Source organism: Ustilaginoidea virens, chromosome 1, assembly GCF_000687475.1.
Source record: "Ustilaginoidea virens chromosome 1, complete sequence".
NCBI classification, from domain to species: Eukaryota; Fungi; Ascomycota; class Sordariomycetes; order Hypocreales; family Clavicipitaceae; genus Ustilaginoidea; species Ustilaginoidea virens.
The window spans coordinates 6,903,358-6,921,855 of record NC_057316.1 but is presented as its reverse complement, the minus strand read 5'-3'; the positions used below and the strand labels follow the sequence as shown (position 1 = coordinate 6,921,855).

At 56.0% G+C, this 18,498-nt stretch overlaps 7 protein-coding genes across 7 annotated transcripts; 3 read left to right on the top strand and 4 right to left on the bottom strand.

Annotated features, from left to right (window-relative positions):
• Nucleotides 1-576: 576 nt before the first annotated feature.
• Nucleotides 577-3,216, bottom strand: UV8b_01631 (uncharacterized protein; the record flags this gene model as incomplete). Its single annotated transcript, XM_043139129.1, has 2 exons — nt 577-2,628; nt 2,707-3,216. The coding sequence occupies 2 exons, from the start codon at nt 3,214-3,216 to the stop codon at nt 577-579; spliced, it is 2,562 nt and encodes an 853-aa protein (XP_042995063.1).
• Nucleotides 3,217-4,113: 897 nt separating this feature from the next.
• On the bottom strand, nt 4,114-5,398 carry UV8b_01630 (uncharacterized protein; the record flags this gene model as incomplete). The annotated part of the gene is made up of 4 exons (XM_043139128.1): nt 4,114-4,902; nt 4,971-5,100; nt 5,191-5,255; nt 5,336-5,398. The coding sequence occupies 4 exons, from the start codon at nt 5,396-5,398 to the stop codon at nt 4,114-4,116; spliced, it is 1,047 nt and encodes a 348-aa protein (XP_042995062.1).
• Nucleotides 5,399-6,072: 674 nt separating this feature from the next.
• On the top strand, nt 6,073-7,011 carry UV8b_01629 (uncharacterized protein; the record flags this gene model as incomplete). The annotated part of the gene is made up of 3 exons (XM_043139127.1): nt 6,073-6,110; nt 6,174-6,426; nt 6,523-7,011. 3 exons carry the CDS (start codon nt 6,073-6,075, stop codon nt 7,009-7,011), a joined length of 780 nt encoding a protein of 259 aa, XP_042995061.1.
• A 2,359-nt stretch (nt 7,012-9,370) lies between these two features.
• On the top strand, nt 9,371-12,274 carry UV8b_01628 (uncharacterized protein; the record flags this gene model as incomplete). Its single annotated transcript, XM_043139126.1, has 3 exons — nt 9,371-11,316; nt 11,378-11,491; nt 11,566-12,274. 3 exons carry the CDS (start codon nt 9,371-9,373, stop codon nt 12,272-12,274), a joined length of 2,769 nt encoding a protein of 922 aa, XP_042995060.1.
• A 556-nt stretch (nt 12,275-12,830) lies between these two features.
• On the top strand, nt 12,831-15,375 carry UV8b_01627 (uncharacterized protein; the record flags this gene model as incomplete). The annotated part of the gene is made up of 6 exons (XM_043139125.1): nt 12,831-13,277; nt 13,358-13,683; nt 13,755-13,984; nt 14,053-14,117; nt 14,180-14,301; nt 14,379-15,375. The coding sequence occupies 6 exons, from the start codon at nt 12,831-12,833 to the stop codon at nt 15,373-15,375; spliced, it is 2,187 nt and encodes a 728-aa protein (XP_042995059.1).
• Nucleotides 15,376-15,570: 195 nt separating this feature from the next.
• On the bottom strand, nt 15,571-15,948 carry UV8b_01626 (uncharacterized protein; the record flags this gene model as incomplete). Its single annotated transcript, XM_043139124.1, has 1 exon — nt 15,571-15,948. One exon carries the CDS (start codon nt 15,946-15,948, stop codon nt 15,571-15,573), a length of 378 nt encoding a protein of 125 aa, XP_042995058.1.
• Nucleotides 15,949-16,717: 769 nt separating this feature from the next.
• On the bottom strand, nt 16,718-18,173 carry UV8b_01625 (uncharacterized protein; the record flags this gene model as incomplete). Its single annotated transcript, XM_043139123.1, has 2 exons — nt 16,718-17,090; nt 17,149-18,173. 2 exons carry the CDS (start codon nt 18,171-18,173, stop codon nt 16,718-16,720), a joined length of 1,398 nt encoding a protein of 465 aa, XP_042995057.1.
• Nucleotides 18,174-18,498: the final 325 nt, after the last annotated feature.

Here is an 18,498-nt window from a genome sequence, read left to right as displayed (position 1 = left end):
GGGGAATGGAGAGCCTGCCCCGGTCTCGGCGGGACTTGCTCCGCCTCGTGTGCTGCTGGTGAGAAGCCACGGAGAACCCGGTTCCCGTCCATGGACTGCCGCAAGAGTCTGTTGTAACAGCCACATGGCTTATATGAGCTAAGAATGTATCAGACATGGTAAATTTAAACATCATTTCAATCACGCAAGACCTTGGGTATGTTGTTTCCACATGCATTCCTCGTCGCTTCATGGTCAGACTCCCGTCCATGCGACATGCGCTACTCCAGTCACCGCTCGTACACCTCAAGATTATGCCGTTGCAGGTTGCCCCATGCTTACGCGCTTGAAAGCCAGGCTTCATTGCTGCTCCGCCGCCAGCTGCTTCTTCATGTTGAGCTGCACAACCAAAAATTCACTCATCGATTGTAAGTGGCTCTCTGTTGACGCAACAGCCAACAATCCCCAGCTTGGCAGGCTCAAAATGCGTATACTCCTTCAGAGACGTCATATTCTTGCTCAAATAGCTCACTCACCCCCCCCCCCCCCCCCCCCCCCCCCCCCTTCCCCCCACGGTACAGCTTCACGTGCGCAGACTCAGTGGAGCATGTTCAGATGCCGTGTTGTAAATCTCGCATCTTTGCTCGCCCCCCTTACCCCAATGGCAACAGTCTCGCCAGGCACAATGTCGATCAAGTTGTCGTCAAACCGGACCTTGTCGTCCTCACACTCCACCGCCAGACCCTTGACCGGAACTTCTGCACTCAGCTCGACCGACCTACCATCCGCGGCTAGCTCGGCCTTTAATTGCCTTGGCTTTCGCAGGTGCAGGTACTTGAGAGGCTCCGGCCAGTTCACGTGGCGAGCAATCTGCTTACCATCCTGATGCAGGTAGGCTGCGACCACGGTGCGGCTCTCTTCGTCCGCATCCTTCTTGACAACGGGCACGTTCAGACAGGCAATTTCCGTCGACGCATTGCCGGGGAGGAGCTGCTTCGCAGACACCGTGTCCGAATACGTTTGCTTTCCGCTTTCTACATCCCAAGCCTTGACCACGCAGTCGGCCGTCAAGTCTTCCAGGTTCAAGTTGGAAGCCCATATCTCGACCTTGGTCTCCGTCGTTACATGAACACGAGTGTATCGATCTCTGGCGTGCCTCGTCTCGCGCCGCTTGATTCCGATGGATATGGGCGCCATCTCCCTCTTGGCACTAAAGTAGGCGTGTTTTGGGCGGAGATGGTAGTCGCAGATGGCCCACGACGTCACCGGCCAGCAGTCGTTCATCTGCCAAACGAGGGCACCGCCGCAATACTCTCGGCCGGGACCTCTCCATTCCCTCTTCCAGAGCCGATACGCAGACGCAACGCACTCGGCTTGCACCAGCTGCGTGCAGTACACGTAGTAGTCGAGAGGATCCGGGGTGTAGCGAATATTCTCGGCTAGGTACAACGCTAGACGGCGCTCATGACCGGCGGCCTTGTTGTGGAAGTCCATCGTAGATGACTGAGCGAATGCTTCAACATCGGCCTTTCCGTTGGGGAGAAGAGCCCCGATCGTCTTGATTGAGGGGAAAGCCTCCATGCCAAACTCGGACACGAACCGTCCTACCAGCTTGTCGAAATTTTGGTACTTCTCCTGCGATCCATGCCAGACGTTCCATTGGTGTATATCGCCAATGGTTCCGTCAGTTGTGCCCTGGCCACCCCAAGGACTGCCGGGGTGATATGGCGTGTCTGGCATCAGTTCCTTGCAAATGCCTGGCAAAATTTTCTCGTAGATGTAGCGAGCAGGGAAATCAGATTTGAGCCAGTTCTCGGGCTTGGCGTCGTTCGGATCCCAGCCGAGCTTGTATTGCTCCGCAATCTGATAATCCTCGTTGTTGCCGGCCCAGATGACGATGCAGGGATGATGGCGAAGCTTGCGGACATTGTCTCGAGCCTCGCGCTCAACAGACTTGAGAAACTCGGGATGAGCTGGGTAGTTCCCGCAAGCAAACAGAAAATCCTGCCACACCAGAATGCCAAGCTCGTCACAGGCACTGTAAAACGGCTCTTCTTCGTAGAAGCCGCCAGCCCAGACACGCAGCATAAACTGGTTCCCGTTGGCGACCATCTTTACCCAGTCGTAATATCGCTCTTTGGAGATGCGAGAGACGAAGCTATCCGCGGGAATCCAGTTGCTTCCTCCGCAGAAAATGGAAATCTTGTTAATCTTGAAAAAGAAGCTAGTTCCGGGCTGGTCTATTAGAGGTTGCTGGACTAGTTCAACCCTGCGAAGACCAACCCTCTTGACCACAGTGTCAACCTCTGCACCTCCGTCGATGAGGGTGGCTTTGATAGCGTACAACGGCTGCTTTCCATACCGGATGGGATACCAAAGCTCTGGATTTTGCACCTTGAAAGTAGCCACAGCCTGACCATCTATAACGCTGACGGTCTCGGAAGCGACACTCTTTGACTTGAGCGAAATGTCGAACCGCACACGAGATGCGTTCCCTTCAACAACAGCGTGCGATACAACCTGGGCACTGTCGAGGGACTCTTCAATGTCGAACTCGCAGTAAAGATCAGTGAGTCTAGACTCGTAGAGTTCCAAGTTTACCGGCCTCCATGGGCCGCATGTCAGAAACACGGGACCCCAATCCCAGCCCTGAGAAAGGAAAAAGAGATTTCAGCTAGTAGTAGTACGAAAGGGGGACTGTCTGGGCAAGTTGAAACTTGTACTTACCCAGTGATACTGCGACTTTCGAACGCCAAGGCGAGAGCTGTCCCCATTCGAACAAACCCATTTGTGTTCGGGGTGTTGCTCCACGACTTTCCAACCACGAAGATACGCAGCATCAAAAGTAACTACGAGCTCATTATCCTCACCGCTGCTCAATACATTGGTTACGTCAGCTCTTTCGGAAACAAACATGTTATCCGTCTCCAAGATCGTTTTGCCATTTAGAACGACCGTGGCAAATGTGTCGAGGCCATCAAAAGCTAGCACGGCCTTTGCACGGCCGCCGATCTCTGGCGTGGAAAAGGTTGTCTTGTAAACCCAAACAGTCTCGCCAACCCACTGGACACCGTTCTCATTCTTTCCAACGTACGGATCGGGAATGAGTTTGTGATGCAGGAGGTCTAGATGAATCTGGGTCGGGAATTGAGCAACAGGTAGGTAAGCGCTGTCGTCTTTCCCAGCCTGCTTGAAGTGCCAGTTTGTGTTGATTGGAATCACTACCCGAGCAGACATGGTGCCTGGCCGCTGCTGCTGAACTTTTACACTTCCCTCTGAACGAGACCTGAGCGCGACGGAAAACTCTCTTTACTAAAAGGATGCGAGACGAAAGCAAAAGGACTCTTGCTGCTGGCAGAGTCATCAAAGGATGTGGCGCCGTCCCTTGTGCAACCCCACGACGCTTTGGGCAGATCACAGACGGAGGGGAAATGAGGGGCGGCAGGGTACGGAGTATAATGACGACACAACTGGAGTCTTGGATTCTTTGGGAAAGAGCGTCTGACTGGTTGGTTCCGTCTCGTAAAAAGCATCAAATGCAATGGCGGACAGAAGAATCACAAGATGGCACGGCACGATTAGGTTCTACAAGCCTAAAAACCTCGGGGAAAACAACATTAGCATCAATTCAGTTTCTATTAGCGTGTTCCTACCGTCTTATCGAATCCCATACACTCGATCTGAGTGAGGCCGCCGCCTCTGCTCACACGTCCTCCACCTCCAGTGTCCGCCGTGTGGAACAACAACCTGCAGCCGCCGCAAAGGCAACCTACCCAACGTTACTCTCCAGACGTTACTCTCCAGACCTACTCTCAAGTCTTTCAGGCGAGTGGCTAGGCTGATTGCCACGTACTGTACGAGATATTACCGTAAATGCGGCCATACGTCATCAGCTGAACTGTAGAAAGCAGCTCCAGTACCCCGTTCCATCGAGACCCTACTACCCAAACGCCAGCGACGCTGAAAGCAAAAGTCGGACAATGCAAAATATGCCTGCTATACAGAAAGGGGAAATGGAAAAAGGAAGAAGAAGAAGAAGGAGAAAAAAAAAGGGAAGAAAAGGGAAGCCGTCGCCGGCACCGTGTCATGCTGCACACTTTGCGCAACCCAAACCCAAACCAGTAGAGCTGCATCTCAGCAGCATCCCCCACCTCTTCTGCTGCGGCTGCTCAACGTAAATACTTCCTCCCATTCCCTGATGCCCCAGTTCTGGTTCCTACCCCTCCCGCGCCTGCGTCGTCGAATGCCGGCTAAATTGTCGTCCACGGTGGCCCCAGTCATGGAACTTTTAATGCTGCCGCCATCACTGGCCGTGAGCCACCCGCCGCCGTCGCCGTACTGAATGCCGCTCATGGGGTCATCCGGGTCAATGTCTCCCAGCTCAATCTTGGTCAGAATGATGCGCGCGAGGCGGTTGAAAATCTCATCTACCCCTTCCCCGTTCAGGGCGCTGACTTCGGTCACCACCGAGATTCCTGCTGTGCTGGCCCATCGCGTCACCTCCACGGTGCTGGTTTCCCGGCCGTCGGGAGCGACAGTTGCTCTTTCATGGTTGGCGGCCATGATGGAGCTGCACCGCTCCCTTCCGTACAGGGTCCCTGTCGTGGTTGTATTCGAGGTGGACAGCGACAGCGAACTGGCTGCCGTCGCCGCCGTGATGGTCGAGTGGGAACCGACACTGCTCGGTGTCGGCGGGTGTAGGCTGGTGTCTACCAAAGAGTCCGACGCCAAGTCGAGCTTGTTGCCAACCAGTATCAGGCTCAGATTTGGGGATGCCAGCGCCCGCGCGTCGTTGAGAAAAGGCTGGATGCCGCGGAAGGACGCATGCGAGGTGATGTCGTACACGAGAATCGCACCGGCCGCTCCGCGATAGTATGATCGTGATACTGATCGAAACCGTTCCGTGCCCGCAGTATCCCATAGCTGCAACCGCATCGGGTTGGCCGATCTGACCGACGAGGTACGGTGGGATGCGCATAGAGGGTACGTACCTGAAGCTTGATACGTTTCCTCCGTGCTCCTGTGCCAACCTTGATGATTTTGCTTGCAAACTCGACGCCAATGGTTTGCGAGGACAGGACACGCCACTCGTTCTTGACGAAGCGATGCAACAGGCAAGACCTACGCACAGTGAGCGACCAGGTTCAGGTGCAACCGCCCGTTCAGTCGCAGCAGCGGGTTTTGCTGCAAGGTGGTGAGAGCGATGCATACTTGCCGGCGCCGCTGGGACCGAGCAAAATAATCTTTGCCAGGTAATCGTACATGCTCCCCAGCTCCTGCAACTATAATCAGCATCTCAGCCCGCGAGGTGCGGATGGTCCGAAACAGAGCAGAATCAGGCGCCGCCTCCTCATACCTGCTCTCGGGCCGCGCCCGTGCTATCCTCGCTGGTGCCCGAATAACCTCGAGGTCTCGTCATGACGGGCGGCGGCAAGAGTTTTGGTGGTATGGTCGACGCAGCTGGGCGTTGATTTGCATCTGCGGGACGAGAGAGGACGATGTGGTTTTCAGCGGTGGGCGTGCAAAGGGCGGAGCGCGGCGGAGTGCTGCTTCCTACACTTGGTTTGTTGGTGGCAGATTGGCGATGGCCACGGCGACTTGGAATAAATTGATTGCGTCGCGGTGCGGTCGCCTTATAGATAGCAGACAATAAACTGGCGGATAACGCGCCGTTCCTTGCCAAAACAGTTGGGGTGGAGGGTCAACTGGTCTAATACGGAAACATGACTAAGCTATAGTGGGATGCCAGTGACCAGCAGCATGTCACTCATTGGCTCGTCGGAGGTATCCGTACTCCGGAGTCCGTGCCCGATGCATTAGAGGTATCTTGGAGGTAGAAGTCGCCCTTCCATGCTGGGGTGACAGAACCTAGGAGATACTTATGTATCCGACGTTGGGTCCACCTGGAGTTGCCGAGGCCTACGACGAATTCAAAGCATTCAAACTTGCTCCATATTCAACGTCGACGAGCTAAACGGCAACCCAAGTCCAACCACCATGACAGAACAGGCAGGCTGGTTCTGTTCGTGCTCGCTCTCACCGTCTTTGAACGACCCCCTGACGCAAGTTCTTGCTTGATAATTCCCCGTCATCATGAAGATAGAAAATCGCACGTTTCTCATCTCCGGAGGGTAAGACGAGGATGGGTGATTTTCGCCAAGAGTTTCTTTCACATGCTGACCTTTTCGCACCAGTGCCTCTGGCTTAGGCAAGGCATGTGCTCTGGAAATCGTCAACCACGGCGGCAACGTTGCCATTTTGGACATGAACCAGGATGCCCATGACTTGGTCAAGGAAATCGGCTCATCGGCCAGGTTTTTCGACTGCGATGTGTTGAAGACGGATAGCATCGCCAAGGCTGTGCAAGCAACTGCAGACTGGGCCAAGCAGGTCAACAAGCCCATCGGCGGCGTGATCCCGGCTGCTGGTGTTTCTACTCCCGCCACAGTACGTGCTCCACCGCTATGTACCTTTTTTATGTTCTTGCCCCTTTCCCCCGCCTAAACGTAGGGAGCGTAAAAAGTTGACCTTGGCACGCGCTAGATTCTGGACCGCGAGGGATCAGCGTTTAGCATGGACGACGTTGACTTTGTGCTCGGGGTCAATCTCCGTGGTGTTCTGGACTTGGTCCGCCAGGGAGTCGCGGAGATGGCCAAGGCACCCGAAGGCCCCGACGGAGAGCGTGGCATCGTCGTCATGGTTGCTAGCTCTGCTGCCTTTGACGGCCAAAAAGGTCAAGTCTCTTACTCGGCAAGTAAAGGTGCCGTGGCTGCCATGACTCTGCCTATGGCTCGAGACCTTGCGCGGTTCGGTATTCGCGTGGTGACAATCGCGCCGTCTTTATTCGAAACGCGCATGACGAGCATGATGAGCGACAAAGTCAGGAAATCCCTGGAAGCAACGTACGAGTTTCCCAAGAGATCGGGTCAACCGGCGGAGTTTGCTGGGCTGGTCAAGCACTGCATCGAGAACGTCATGCTTAACGGCACCGTGATCAGGTTGGATGGCGGCTCAAGGCCAAGCAAGATCTAGGATTGATTGGCAACCTTGCAAAGGGAAAAGAAAAAAGACATGATAAAGCCGGTGCCGCTGTTCTTTGTGCAACCGCCCGCGCGGCAGGTTGACTGGGCCGTTGTTATTGGGAAGTTGGCGACTATTACGAGGCGTGTAGGTACATTGGCTGTCTACAGAGCCTTGATCTTGTGTTGTCAATTTGGTGGATATGGAGCGCAATGGAGAAGATTGAGCTCGAAGAAATGACATGGCGGAGAGTTTTATGGTTGACTATAAACAGCTGGAACCATATCTGGCTGGGGCCAGTAAGGAGTAGTGAGAGAGACTGATACCCCAAGCCTGTCGCGCATCTTGATTTCGCTTGCGGCCCTGCTGGAGCAAGTCAATACCAATGGCCGCCAAGTATATAACTGAAAATTCTGTCCCATTCGTACCAGTGACTACTCCATCAACTAGAGTCCAGGGGATTCCAACACATCAACTTGAAGATTGGAAAGAAAACCCGGCCCCTTTATTTGGGGCCTTCCTGAACATGGCTTGACGAGAACTTCAGTCTAACTGGCCATTGATGGCTGACAACCGCGATGTAGCAGGAGGCATGGCGCAATTTATAGCGCCGAGTACGTTGACATTACAATTGATGTCAACTTGGAAAATGGCGCCGGCGTTTGCACTGTGCCAAAAGACAACATCGTCAGGAGCATCGCCGATTACAGTTGGGTCATTGACTCGGTGACGCCTCCCTCGCTCGCAAGGCCCTTCCCCTTTGTATACCTATGCCTAGAATGTCGATGGAACATGTAGAAGTAGGAGCAGATTCAGAGGGCCTACCTACCCCTACTGGGAGTGGGAGGATGGGAGGTGTAATATTAGGGTGTCGTATTCGAAGTAAGCGTCTGGTGCATGTGCCGAGGTAGCATGCCCTTGTGGAATTTTATAGCTGCGGCCTTGCTGCGGCTCGAGTATCATTACCAGGTACGGGTGGACGAGCAGACCAAGATAGGAGGAGCTGGCTGCCCACAGGAAGAGGTCTGATTGTCTGAGGAGACCTGGCACGTCGTAGTAGAGGTGGGTAGGTACTGCGAAGTCGGAACTTTTTAGAGCGCGGTGCGAAGGGCTGATGCCTGGCATATGCTGTGACGATATCATCGGATCCTAGGCATGGTGCCACCGTTGTTGCAGATGCCGCCATCGATGGTGATGATGTCGCTGCTGCAATGCCGAGAAGTTTCGTTCAAGTTGTCGTATTCCCCGTTTCCCCTATCAAGGCGCTAAACAAACACACAAAAACAGCCATCGCATGCTTTGGTGGAGGGATCTTTGGTGGAGGAGCCTCCCAGTCAAATCAAAAGCATGCATCGCCGGTAAGAGTCAAACGTAGCGATGATCTTCCCATGGGTGTCTGTCTGTCTTCGGATGAACATTCCAGACTTGCACAAATCAATCCGCTGGCGCTACGGCGCCCTACAAGCCACGTGCACGCGCGTTATGGTGGTGACTGGTGAGTCTGCGGCCTTGCATTGCGGGTTCTGGTGTTTCATGCAAGAGTCGTCATGGCCCCGATGGAGCGGTACCTTGCAGAAACATGCTCGACAGAGAGAATAACGTTTGTAGAATGTCCCATGTGCCCTCTATTTAAATTGAGTTGTCCACGACCTTTTTTTTTAGAGTCTTCATTTAAGTTTGGTGCCTGGTTGATTCGAAGTCATCCGCGAATGGCCCGTCACTGGGCTGGGGTTCTGATTCGTTCTGCTCATGGTGCAGCCCCACAATTGAGGCAGCAACCTTCCTCAACCCCAGCCTACAATTGATGTCTTTTCCGTACACATCCGTAGACATCATCACTATCATCACTAGTCTCATTCATTCCACAAGTCTTTTGCCGCGATCACGGAAAAATTGTGGCGCCACACAAGTGAAGCCCCATTGGCCCTTTTATCCTGGGACGTTTTGAGAAGCAGCAGACTGGACCTCTGCCCGACTGGCTATATTCATACAATATGTAGGGAAGTAGTTGCTCAAGTAGGTTGGTGCTGTCTTGGCTGCCCTTGCAGATCACTGTGACTCTGCTGTTGTCCGGGGAGACATGGGATCTGACTGCTTTAGGATTCAGTCCCTGCTTCCTATCCCCTTGATGCAGCTACATGCGACCTGGGCGCAATCAAATTCCCTCAACCATCATGATACCCGACATACCATGAGCCGAGTCTTCCTCCATGGTAGATGACCGCGACACCCGCTCCCTGGTGGCCTTTGCGGCGGGCAAAGGTCAAATATTAATTCCCATGCTCACCCCAACTGCCGGTTCCGTAACCGCCTCAAGCTCGTCTCTCGTTCTCGTTCTCTCAGGACTACTGAAACGCATCGGATTCTCGCCATGCGTTCCAAGAATCTTTTCAAGGCAGCTTTGCTGTCTTCCGCTGTTTCCGGCGGCGTCTGCTCGAGTACGGACGGTCCGGCTGACAACCTGGGTTTGGCAAATGGCTCCCTCAAATTCACCACTGCCCACTTCCAAGTGGAGCTGGTTCGCGATGCCCAAGTCCTCGTCTCTCTCAAGTTGGCAGATGGCTCTTTCGACTTTTTGCCACGAGACGTCCTGTCCCACCGAACCGGCAATGGCCAATATCACTGGGGTGACGTGACCTATCGTTACCGCGAGACGGGCTCGAAGCTGTGGATTGACGGCGACTCTGCTGCATCTCGAAAACCCGTCAAAAACCTCCTTCGTGGAAACAGGGGCGACCTCACAGGTGCCGAATTGGGCCCGTCGCTGCCATCCAGCCCGCTCAGGATCACTCGCCAGTGGTCCGATCTGTCTGGCGACCTTGGCCTGACCTTTGCCATCCGCAATCACGGCAAAAAGGACGTTGAGCTCGGCAGCCTTGGCTTTCCCGCAGAGTTCAACAGCATCTTTACCGGAAGATCTGCCCAGAACATGCTCTCGACGTGCTCCCTTGCCGATCCGTACATTGGCATGAACGCCGGGCATTTGCGCGTGACGCCCATCAGCGGAACGGGACCGGCCCTCGTCGTCACTCCCATTGGCGACACGCCCATGACGGCTTATCGCAACCTCATAGAGCCATTCTTTAACGACACCGCTTACGGAAGCCGGACGTTCGAAGGCTTTTACGAATGGCAAGTCCTCACCAAGGCTTGGGCGGAAAACGAGTGGAAGGGCGCCGAGCCGTGGAATGAACCTACTGCCAGGGTTCTCAAGCCGGGTAGCTCATACACGTTCGGCCTGAGATTCAGCCTAGCCGCCGGCGGCGTTCGAGACATGGATCGAGCCGTGCGCGACAGCGGCACGCCGATTGCCCTGGGTATTCCCGGATACATCATCCCCCAGGGCGAGCCTGCACAGCTCGTCCTGAACGCGCCGTCCGATGTGGATTACACCTTTACGGCACCTGGAAACGCCGTCACAGTCACTCAGGTCAAGCCGGGAACCTACCAAGTCACGCCACGTGCCAACACGTTTGGCCGGGTACGATTGACCATCCGTTACAAAGACGGAAAGTACCAGACTGTGCATTACTTCGTCACAAAAGCCGGCAGCACGGCAGTCGCAGACATGGGCAAGTTCCTGACAACAAACGCCTGGTTCAAAGACACCAGTGACCCATTTGGACGAGCCCCGTCCTTCATGACCTACGACTATGTGGAGAAAAAAATCGTGCTGCAAGAGGAGCGGCCCTGGATTGCTGGCCTCAGCGATGAGGGTGGTGTTGGCGCGTACCTAGCCGTAGCAGCAAAGCAAGCTATTCAGCCTAATGCCGACGAGATTGAGAAGCTGGAAGAGTTCGTCGCCCAGGTTGTCATTAAGAAGATTCAAACCGAGGCGCACGCTGTCCGAAAAAGTCTCTTCTTCTACGAGCCCAGTCAGGTTCCGGGGTACACCTACCGCAAGGATATCAACTGGGACTCGTGGTCAACGTGGAATAAGGCTGAGGCGTACTCCACTAAGCGCGCGTACAACTACGTCCACGTTGCGGCCCTGTACTGGTCTTTGTACCGGGCTGGAAGGGCGTATCCAACGGTCCTTCGACAACAGAATTGGAACTGGTATCTTGAACAGGCGTACCTCACCACCATCCGAAGCATGCAGTCCGATGTTGACTTTAACCGCTTGGGACTCATGGGAGAGACTGTGTTTGGCGAGATTCTCAAAGACCTCTCAAGGGAAGGCTTCTCAGAGAAAGCGACCAAACTAAACGAGTCTATGCAATCCCGAGCGAACCAGTGGAATGCCGAGTCAGTTCCGTTTGGTGTGGATAAACTGTGGGACTCGGCTCACCAAGAAGGCGTCTATTACTGGTCCAGGTAAGTGGTTTCATGCCATTTTGGTTGAGTTGAGTTCAAGGGACCTGATGTGAAAGAAAAGACATTTCAAGCTAGACGCAACCGCGTCGAAAACTCTCAACAGCGTGTTGGGGTACGTGCCGACCGTGCCTCACTGGGGATGGAACGGAAATGCCCGTCGGTACTGGAACAATATGTAAGTCACCAACCCACAAGGCCGGCCCCCTTTGCTGGCCCCTCGCGTCGATCCAAGTGCTAACACATCCCCAGCTACGCTGGTAAGATGCCGCGCATTGAGCGCCAGATCCACCATTACGCGTCGGCCCTCAACTCCCTCGTCCTCCTATCCGCCTTCCGAGACAATTCCTCGGATACATACCTCCTGCGCGCGGGATACGGAGGCGTCAGCGGCCCTGTGTCCAGCATCCACCAAGACGGTTACGTCGCAGGCTCGTTCCACTCCCATCCGGACACGCTCCAGTGGGATGGAATAACCGGCGACTACGGCCCCGGCTTCCTCGGCATGGCTCTCGGCATAGGAACTTTTATCGTTGACGACAAGACGTGGGGCCGGCTGGTATTCGGTGGCGTCGCGCAGGAAAAGGACGGCGAGGTAACAGTTCGCACTACTGATCCCGTGCGCAGACGCGTCTACGTGGGGCCTCTGAACCTGCAGCTGGAGATAGATGCGGGCATTATACAGAGCGTCATCTACGGCACCAGCAAGAGAAGCCTGAAGCTGGTGCTGACTCAAATCCCAGAGGCGGCCAGCACCAACGAAGCAGTGCTGTGGGTGTCGGGCAATTGGGCGCTGGCGGGACCGGACGCGGTCCGGCGTCGGGGAGGATGGGTCGTGAATTTGGAGGACCCCCCTAAAGCTCCAGGGTCGAACAATGCTGGGTCGAACAATGCTGAGTCGAAGATGGCTTCTCAGGCCAGTGGCGGAAAGGTCCACGTTGTTGAGTTGAAGCCGCAGTGAGAGAACTGTGTGGCTTATGTGTGGCTTGAAAGTAGAAGCAAAGAGATAGCCGCCCGCGGCAATCGGGCCAATAAAGCCGCGATAGATGTTGACGCCACAATTCTGAAGTGCATAGGTCCCTTGGGTTAGGAACCTGTCTGGTCAAGATCCAGGAGCTAAGCTAGCGAGTGGGCGGGACGTTGGGCGATTGTAACCAAATGAGACCCAATAGACAAACTGCTGCCATGTCTACAGAGACGGGAGGACTAAGGCGCCCTTTTATTACTGACTCATACCCGCATATCCGGCCCTTCTTGCTTGATGTCGAGATGCTTGAGATGTCCGGAAGTTGTTGATTTTGGAAATTCCGTTTTGACCCCGAAGCTACGGAGTCACAAGTTTCCACTAGGTAGTTGTGGGGCTCTTATCAATCTCGAAATGGCCATCCGCCAGCCAATCATCTCGGCAGCCAGGAAAAGAAGACCAGAGAAGAAAAGCACGCACTCTCAGACTCCAAGAGTCAAGTCGCCCTTGATTCTTAGCAAATGACCAAATACCAAACACCATCGCAAATGAGATGAAACTGCTCTCCTGGCTGGCATCAGCCCTCTGCTGGTGTCAGCTATCCCGCCACGCCGCCGCCAAGGCCTCGACCCCTTCCGACCTGTGCCTACCGTCATGCCAAAACTTCGTCAGGGGATTGCCCTTTCGCGACTCGGAGAGCAGTCCGGCCGCAACCCCGCAGCTCTGCGTCAGCAGGTTGGCGATAATCTCCGTGTATCTCTGTCTGGAAATCTACTGCGACAAGGCCGCCTCCGAGCCGGAACTGGCCATCCTGAACGACACGTGCGTTGCGGCCGGCGGAGCGGGAATCCCACCGCTGTCCATCATTTCCAACTACACGGCTGGGGATATCGAGCGCCTCCAGCACGTGGACGTCGGTGACGAGATTCCCCGGGGGCAGCCGCTCACGGAACCCGCCGTGCCTTCGTTTGCACTGTACAAATCATGGCTCGATACACTGGTGAGGAGAGAAGAGTAATGACCCCCTTCCCCCCGTGCAGGCTGTTCAAGGGGCGCTGATGGGCAAGCATCTTTTTCCAGGACGCAGTGGGATACGTAAACCGCCAACATTACGCATACGGCACTGCCATGATTCTGTTCTGGCTTGCCGTCGTGGCTTTCGGCGCCATGGCCAGAATCACCTCGCTTGCCCTGCGCTGCCTCGGCAACAGCTCGCGGAGATGCACGCCGAACTCATGGCTGAAGCGTCACCTTGTCCTCCCCGCTACGTTTGGCTACAAGTCCGCCACAGCAGCGCGGTTGGGGACCATCCCCCCGCGCATACAGACTCTGACGCTGCTGGCCTTTGCGCTGATCAACCTCTTCTTCAGCATGCATGGATACAGGATTGTCCCCGTCAACTTGTAGTAAGTGGGCGCTTTGCGGGGGGGGGGGATGCCCCCGGTCTCGTGCTCGCAGCTGATGCGGAGAATCGCAGTTTTCCAACTCGGACGAGGCAGATCCTTCGCTACGTGTCGGATAGGACGGGCATCATCTCGTTTGCGAACTTCCCCATTGTGTGGCTCTTTGGCATGCGGAACAATGTTGCCATCTGGCTGACTGGCTGGGACTTTGGCACGTACAACAACTTTCACAGGTGGGTGGCGAGGATCTCAACGGCGCAGGCGGTCGTGCACTCGATTGGCTACACGGTGCTCGTCTTCCATGGTGCGTCTTGCCCCCCCTTCACGGGCTCCTTTCTTGGCTGCTCAGTGCCCTGCTAACGCCGGCAGCAGACGGAGGATGGGAATATTACGTGGCCTGGTGGACTCACCAAATGTACTGGGTCGCGGGTCAAGTGGTGGGTTTTGGGCCTGACGGCTCTGGGACAATTTGCTTGCATGCATGCTGACTCTACCCCAGGCTACTGTGGCCATGTGCGCGTTGGTAGCATGCTCCATCTACTGGCTGCGACGGCGCAGATACGAGCTATTCTTGGTCACTCACATCTGCCTGTCCATCATTGTCCTCGTCGCCATGCTAGGGTACGTTTGCGATCCCCAGGGGGTTCCCCCACCACCACGGAAAAAGACGGTAAACTCGGGACTAAGCGCGCCTGCAGCCATGTCTCCATATTCAACGGCGAATACGACGCCCTGTTCTGGGTCCCGGTGGTAATCTGGCTCTGTGACCGGGCCCTCCGCGTGCTGCGAATCGTCTTGTTCAACCCAGGCGTGACACCCACCACCGCAGCAGCCACGTACAACCCAGCCACCAACATGGTGCGACTGGAGATCCCTTGCCGCTCCCGCGCGCTCAAAATCAAACCCGGCACGCACTTCTACCTCTCGCTCCTCGACCACGGGCGGGCTTGGGAAAGCCACCCGTTCACGGTGGCTTCCGTCACGAGCCCTGGCGCAAAGACACCGTGCGAGCAGCTGCCGCTCCTCGACACGGACCGCGCCGAGGCAGAGGAGCAGGACCGCGGCGGCGGCGCCGGCGGAGCGGAACGGCGCGCAAGGCTCGTCACGTTTCTCATCCGGCCCTTTGACGGCTTCACAGCCCGTCTGGGGCAGCTGGCCGCGGCGGAGTGGCCGCGGCCGGCCTCGCTGCGCGTAACGGTGGACGGGCCGTACGGGCACGGCCTGCCGCTGCACCTGTTCGACCGGGTCGTCTTCGTCGTCGGGGGGAGCGGCGTCGTCGTGCCGCTGTCGTACATGAAGGCGCTCGCCGAGGCCGGCGGGACCAGGTCGGTGCAGCTTCACTGGGCGGTTCGGGAGGCCGCCTTTGCGGCCGAGCTGGTGTCCGCCGACATGGCCGAGGCTGCGGCGCAGACCAGCTTTGACTTTTCCGTCGACCTGTATCTCTCGGCGGAGACGGCAGGCGGCGCCGCGGGGGGCACGGACACGCCTATGCCTGGTCGGGTGGCGCGGCACTGCGGACGACCAGGTGTGCGGGAGATTGTCCTGTCTGCCAGCGAGGCTGCCGGCAGCCTGGCCGTGGTGGTTTGCGGGCCCGCACAGATGGCGGATGATGCTCGAAGCGCCGTGGTACAGGCACTGGGCAGAGATGACTGTTTATGCCATGTAGACTATTTCGAAGAGAAATTCAGATGGTGACGGGGCACCAAAACCACCAAGACCAACCAGACAAGACAGCCACCGGAAAGCACTTTCGTCGCCATTCCCATTCCTTTTCCCGCCCGCCTCGTCCTCTCTCCGCCTCCATTTGTATTCCCTCCCCTCATCCAACTCTTCTTCTTCTTCTTCTTCTTCATTCTCCTACCGAAAAGCTCCCCCCCGCCCAGCACGCAGCTAGGCCGCCTCCTCAGCCTTGCTGGCCGCCAGCCCGCCCAGCTTCTCCGCCGCCGCCCCCAGGGCCGCCGCATCCGCCCCCCGGATCATGGCGTTCCCGTTGACCGCCACCTGGGCGCCGTCCTTGAAGAACAGAAAGGTGGGCATGGCCGAGATGCCGTACGTCTGGGCCGCGTCGGGCACCCGGTCCACGTTGACCTTTGCAAAAACCAGGTGGGCGGGGCGGCCGTGCTGGGCGGCCAGCTTCTCGAACACGGGGGCGATGGCCTTGCACGGGGGGCACCAGTCGGCGAAGAAGTCGACGGCGACGTAGGTGGTTGACGCGAGGAGGGTCCGCAGCTCCTCGGGGGAGTTGATGTGGTGCACGGGGGCGGCCATTCTGGTCGGACGCTGTCGCGGGGGGGGGTGGTGAAGCTGGCAGGGAGCGCGTCGGAGGCTGATGGATTGCGAATCTGGTGCTTGCGAGTGAATCTGGTGCGTGGGAATGAGTCTGGTGCTCGGGAATGAATCTGTTGCTCGTTGGAGGTTTAGGAGGGGTTCAGCTGCGTTTATGGATTTCAGAAATTCACCCGTCGGGATCCCGGGGTGGGGGGGGGGGGTAGGTGCGTCAGCCGCGTCAGTGGGGTCAGTGGGGCAGGCAGTAGCATGGGCATGGCTTGTTTGGTGCAAGCGGGCAGCTAGCTAGCAGGTAGCTGTCAGAAAGCACCAGACGGAAGAAAACGCCAGCGACATCATTAAATGATAACATCAATGTCGCCATGCCAGCTATTTATAGTGGGATTAGGGGAAGCCCTCAGGGGCTACAGTTCCCTTGGTTACAGTGGCGCATTTTGACCTAGACCTCGCTGATATTGTAGATGGATCATAAATCCACCGACACCTACCCCCTGCAGCAATAATAGACCTGGTTCGAGCTCATAGGCTTTCAACACGGAGGGTTGCGGTCGGAGGCCGTTTTTATGCACTCAAGAGCCCAGGTGGAAGCGGAACCGAATCAATTTGTTCACCATACAATTGGACTACTTAGGTACCTAGTGGCACTGCGGAATGTACATTGCGAGATTGGCGCCGCAACTTTCACTACCTCTCGCAATCATCTATTGACAAAAATCTAGCATCGCAAGCGAAAAAAAAACAACTGCGGTGCTTACAGACGGTGGTATCTGCAGCGGCGGCAAGCCATGATGTGACACTGCCGACATTCGTAAATGAAGATGGGCAACACATCATGACATTCTTCGCATTCACGAGGACCTCCTCGATTGAACCAATGCTCGTGTTCGCATTCGTGGTTCCTCCTGAGGTTCTGCATCAGCGTCTGGAGCCGTACCTGCCGACCGTGTCCTAATGGTTCGCCCATTTCGGGGGCGACTTCTTCACGGACATGGTCTTCAGGCTCTCGATCGCGCGCATCGATTTGAACCGCACGCTCATACAGCCTGCGCTCTTCCCACTGCGCGCAACCGCAAGTCTTCCAACGTGCACCGCAAACATAGCAGAACTGAAACCCGCACCGGCAACTGGTCTGGCGTAAGCGAATCGATCCATGCGAAAAGGGTCACAAGATATCAAACTTACGTCATGTGATTGCATCCCGTGTTGAGTTCAACCATGCCCCAGCAATTCTGGCACCGTTGCCAGCCTCGCTCTCTCGCCAACTGCAGAGTCTGTCCGAGTTGTTCGTCGTCCGGGCAGTCGCCACGATGCGAGGCTTTTTTGCATGTAATGCAGGTATGGCAGCCGCACCCGTCGCAAGCGGCTACATCGTTCTTGTGGTTGGCCGGCGGAATGAAAGTTGCGCATCCAGGATTGTAGCAATACGTTCGGCGAGGCGTGGAAAACTCGAGGGCTTTGTTGCGGAATTGCTGGACCACCACTGCGTCGAGGAAAAGCCGATTCTTCTCCAAAGGTATGGGCTGCTTACAGCATCGAGGCGGGAACAAGGATTCGTCGATCATGGCGTCGTGGAACAGGTGTGTCAGGCACTGCCGACAGTATTTGTGTCCGCATGGGGCTGCAGCCAGCTCGGCAAAATGCTTTGGCTCTGTGCAGGCTTCGCACTGCTGCCTGCGTCTTCTTTTTTGCCGACGCCGAATAGCCCAGGCAGAGCTCTCTGGCTGATGGTCGGTCTCGGTCTCGGTCTCGGTCTCGTCATCTGCGTATTTGCCGTCGTCATTCTTGCCATGGTCGATTCCTGTGATATAAATGCATGCCAGCTTTTGAAGGAATTCATCATCTTCGGCCAGGGATTCAGGACTGGATGCTGCTCTTGAAGGCTCGATTTCTCCGTTGCCCAAAGAAACCGAGGCCTTTTGGTCCTCGGCAGCTCGTTCTTCACTCTGTGATTGCGCCAGAGCATCTCCGTCATCCAAAACTGCCCGCTGCATGCTCCTAGCCATTCGGCAGTCCGCAGCAAAATTTTGGGTGTCCTGCAATTCCCTCAGGAAAAGGTCCAGGGAGAGTTGTTGGTCAGTTTGTGATCCCGCTGGCTGCTTCCCTTTGCCTGCGGCAGCGCGTATGGCCTGCTCAACTTCCTCCAGTTGCAGCTGGATGATATGAGCTAGATCTGCATCATCGCCCTGCGTCAAACTTGCCGCGGCCATGTTTGGTTTGGAATGAATAGGATTAGAGCGGTCTTGACAACCCAAGGAACTCGCCACATTAGATTCTGGGTCGTCAATAACAGGAGAAGAATGGTAGTTAAGCAGAGCTGTGTCGAAGGGGCATCGTGCGCCATGTAAGTGCGGGGAGCCATTGTTGAAAGGGGCGGGTTTCACAAGGTTGTTTTTTGTTTTTTGTGCTGCTGCTGTGAACCGGTATGTGCCTTTCCTTATCCCTTTGAAGGTGCAAAAGGTGCACACTGCAGACTTCGTGGCGGACCCACTCTTTGCTGAATCCCTCCTAGAGGGCACCTCCTATCCTTATACT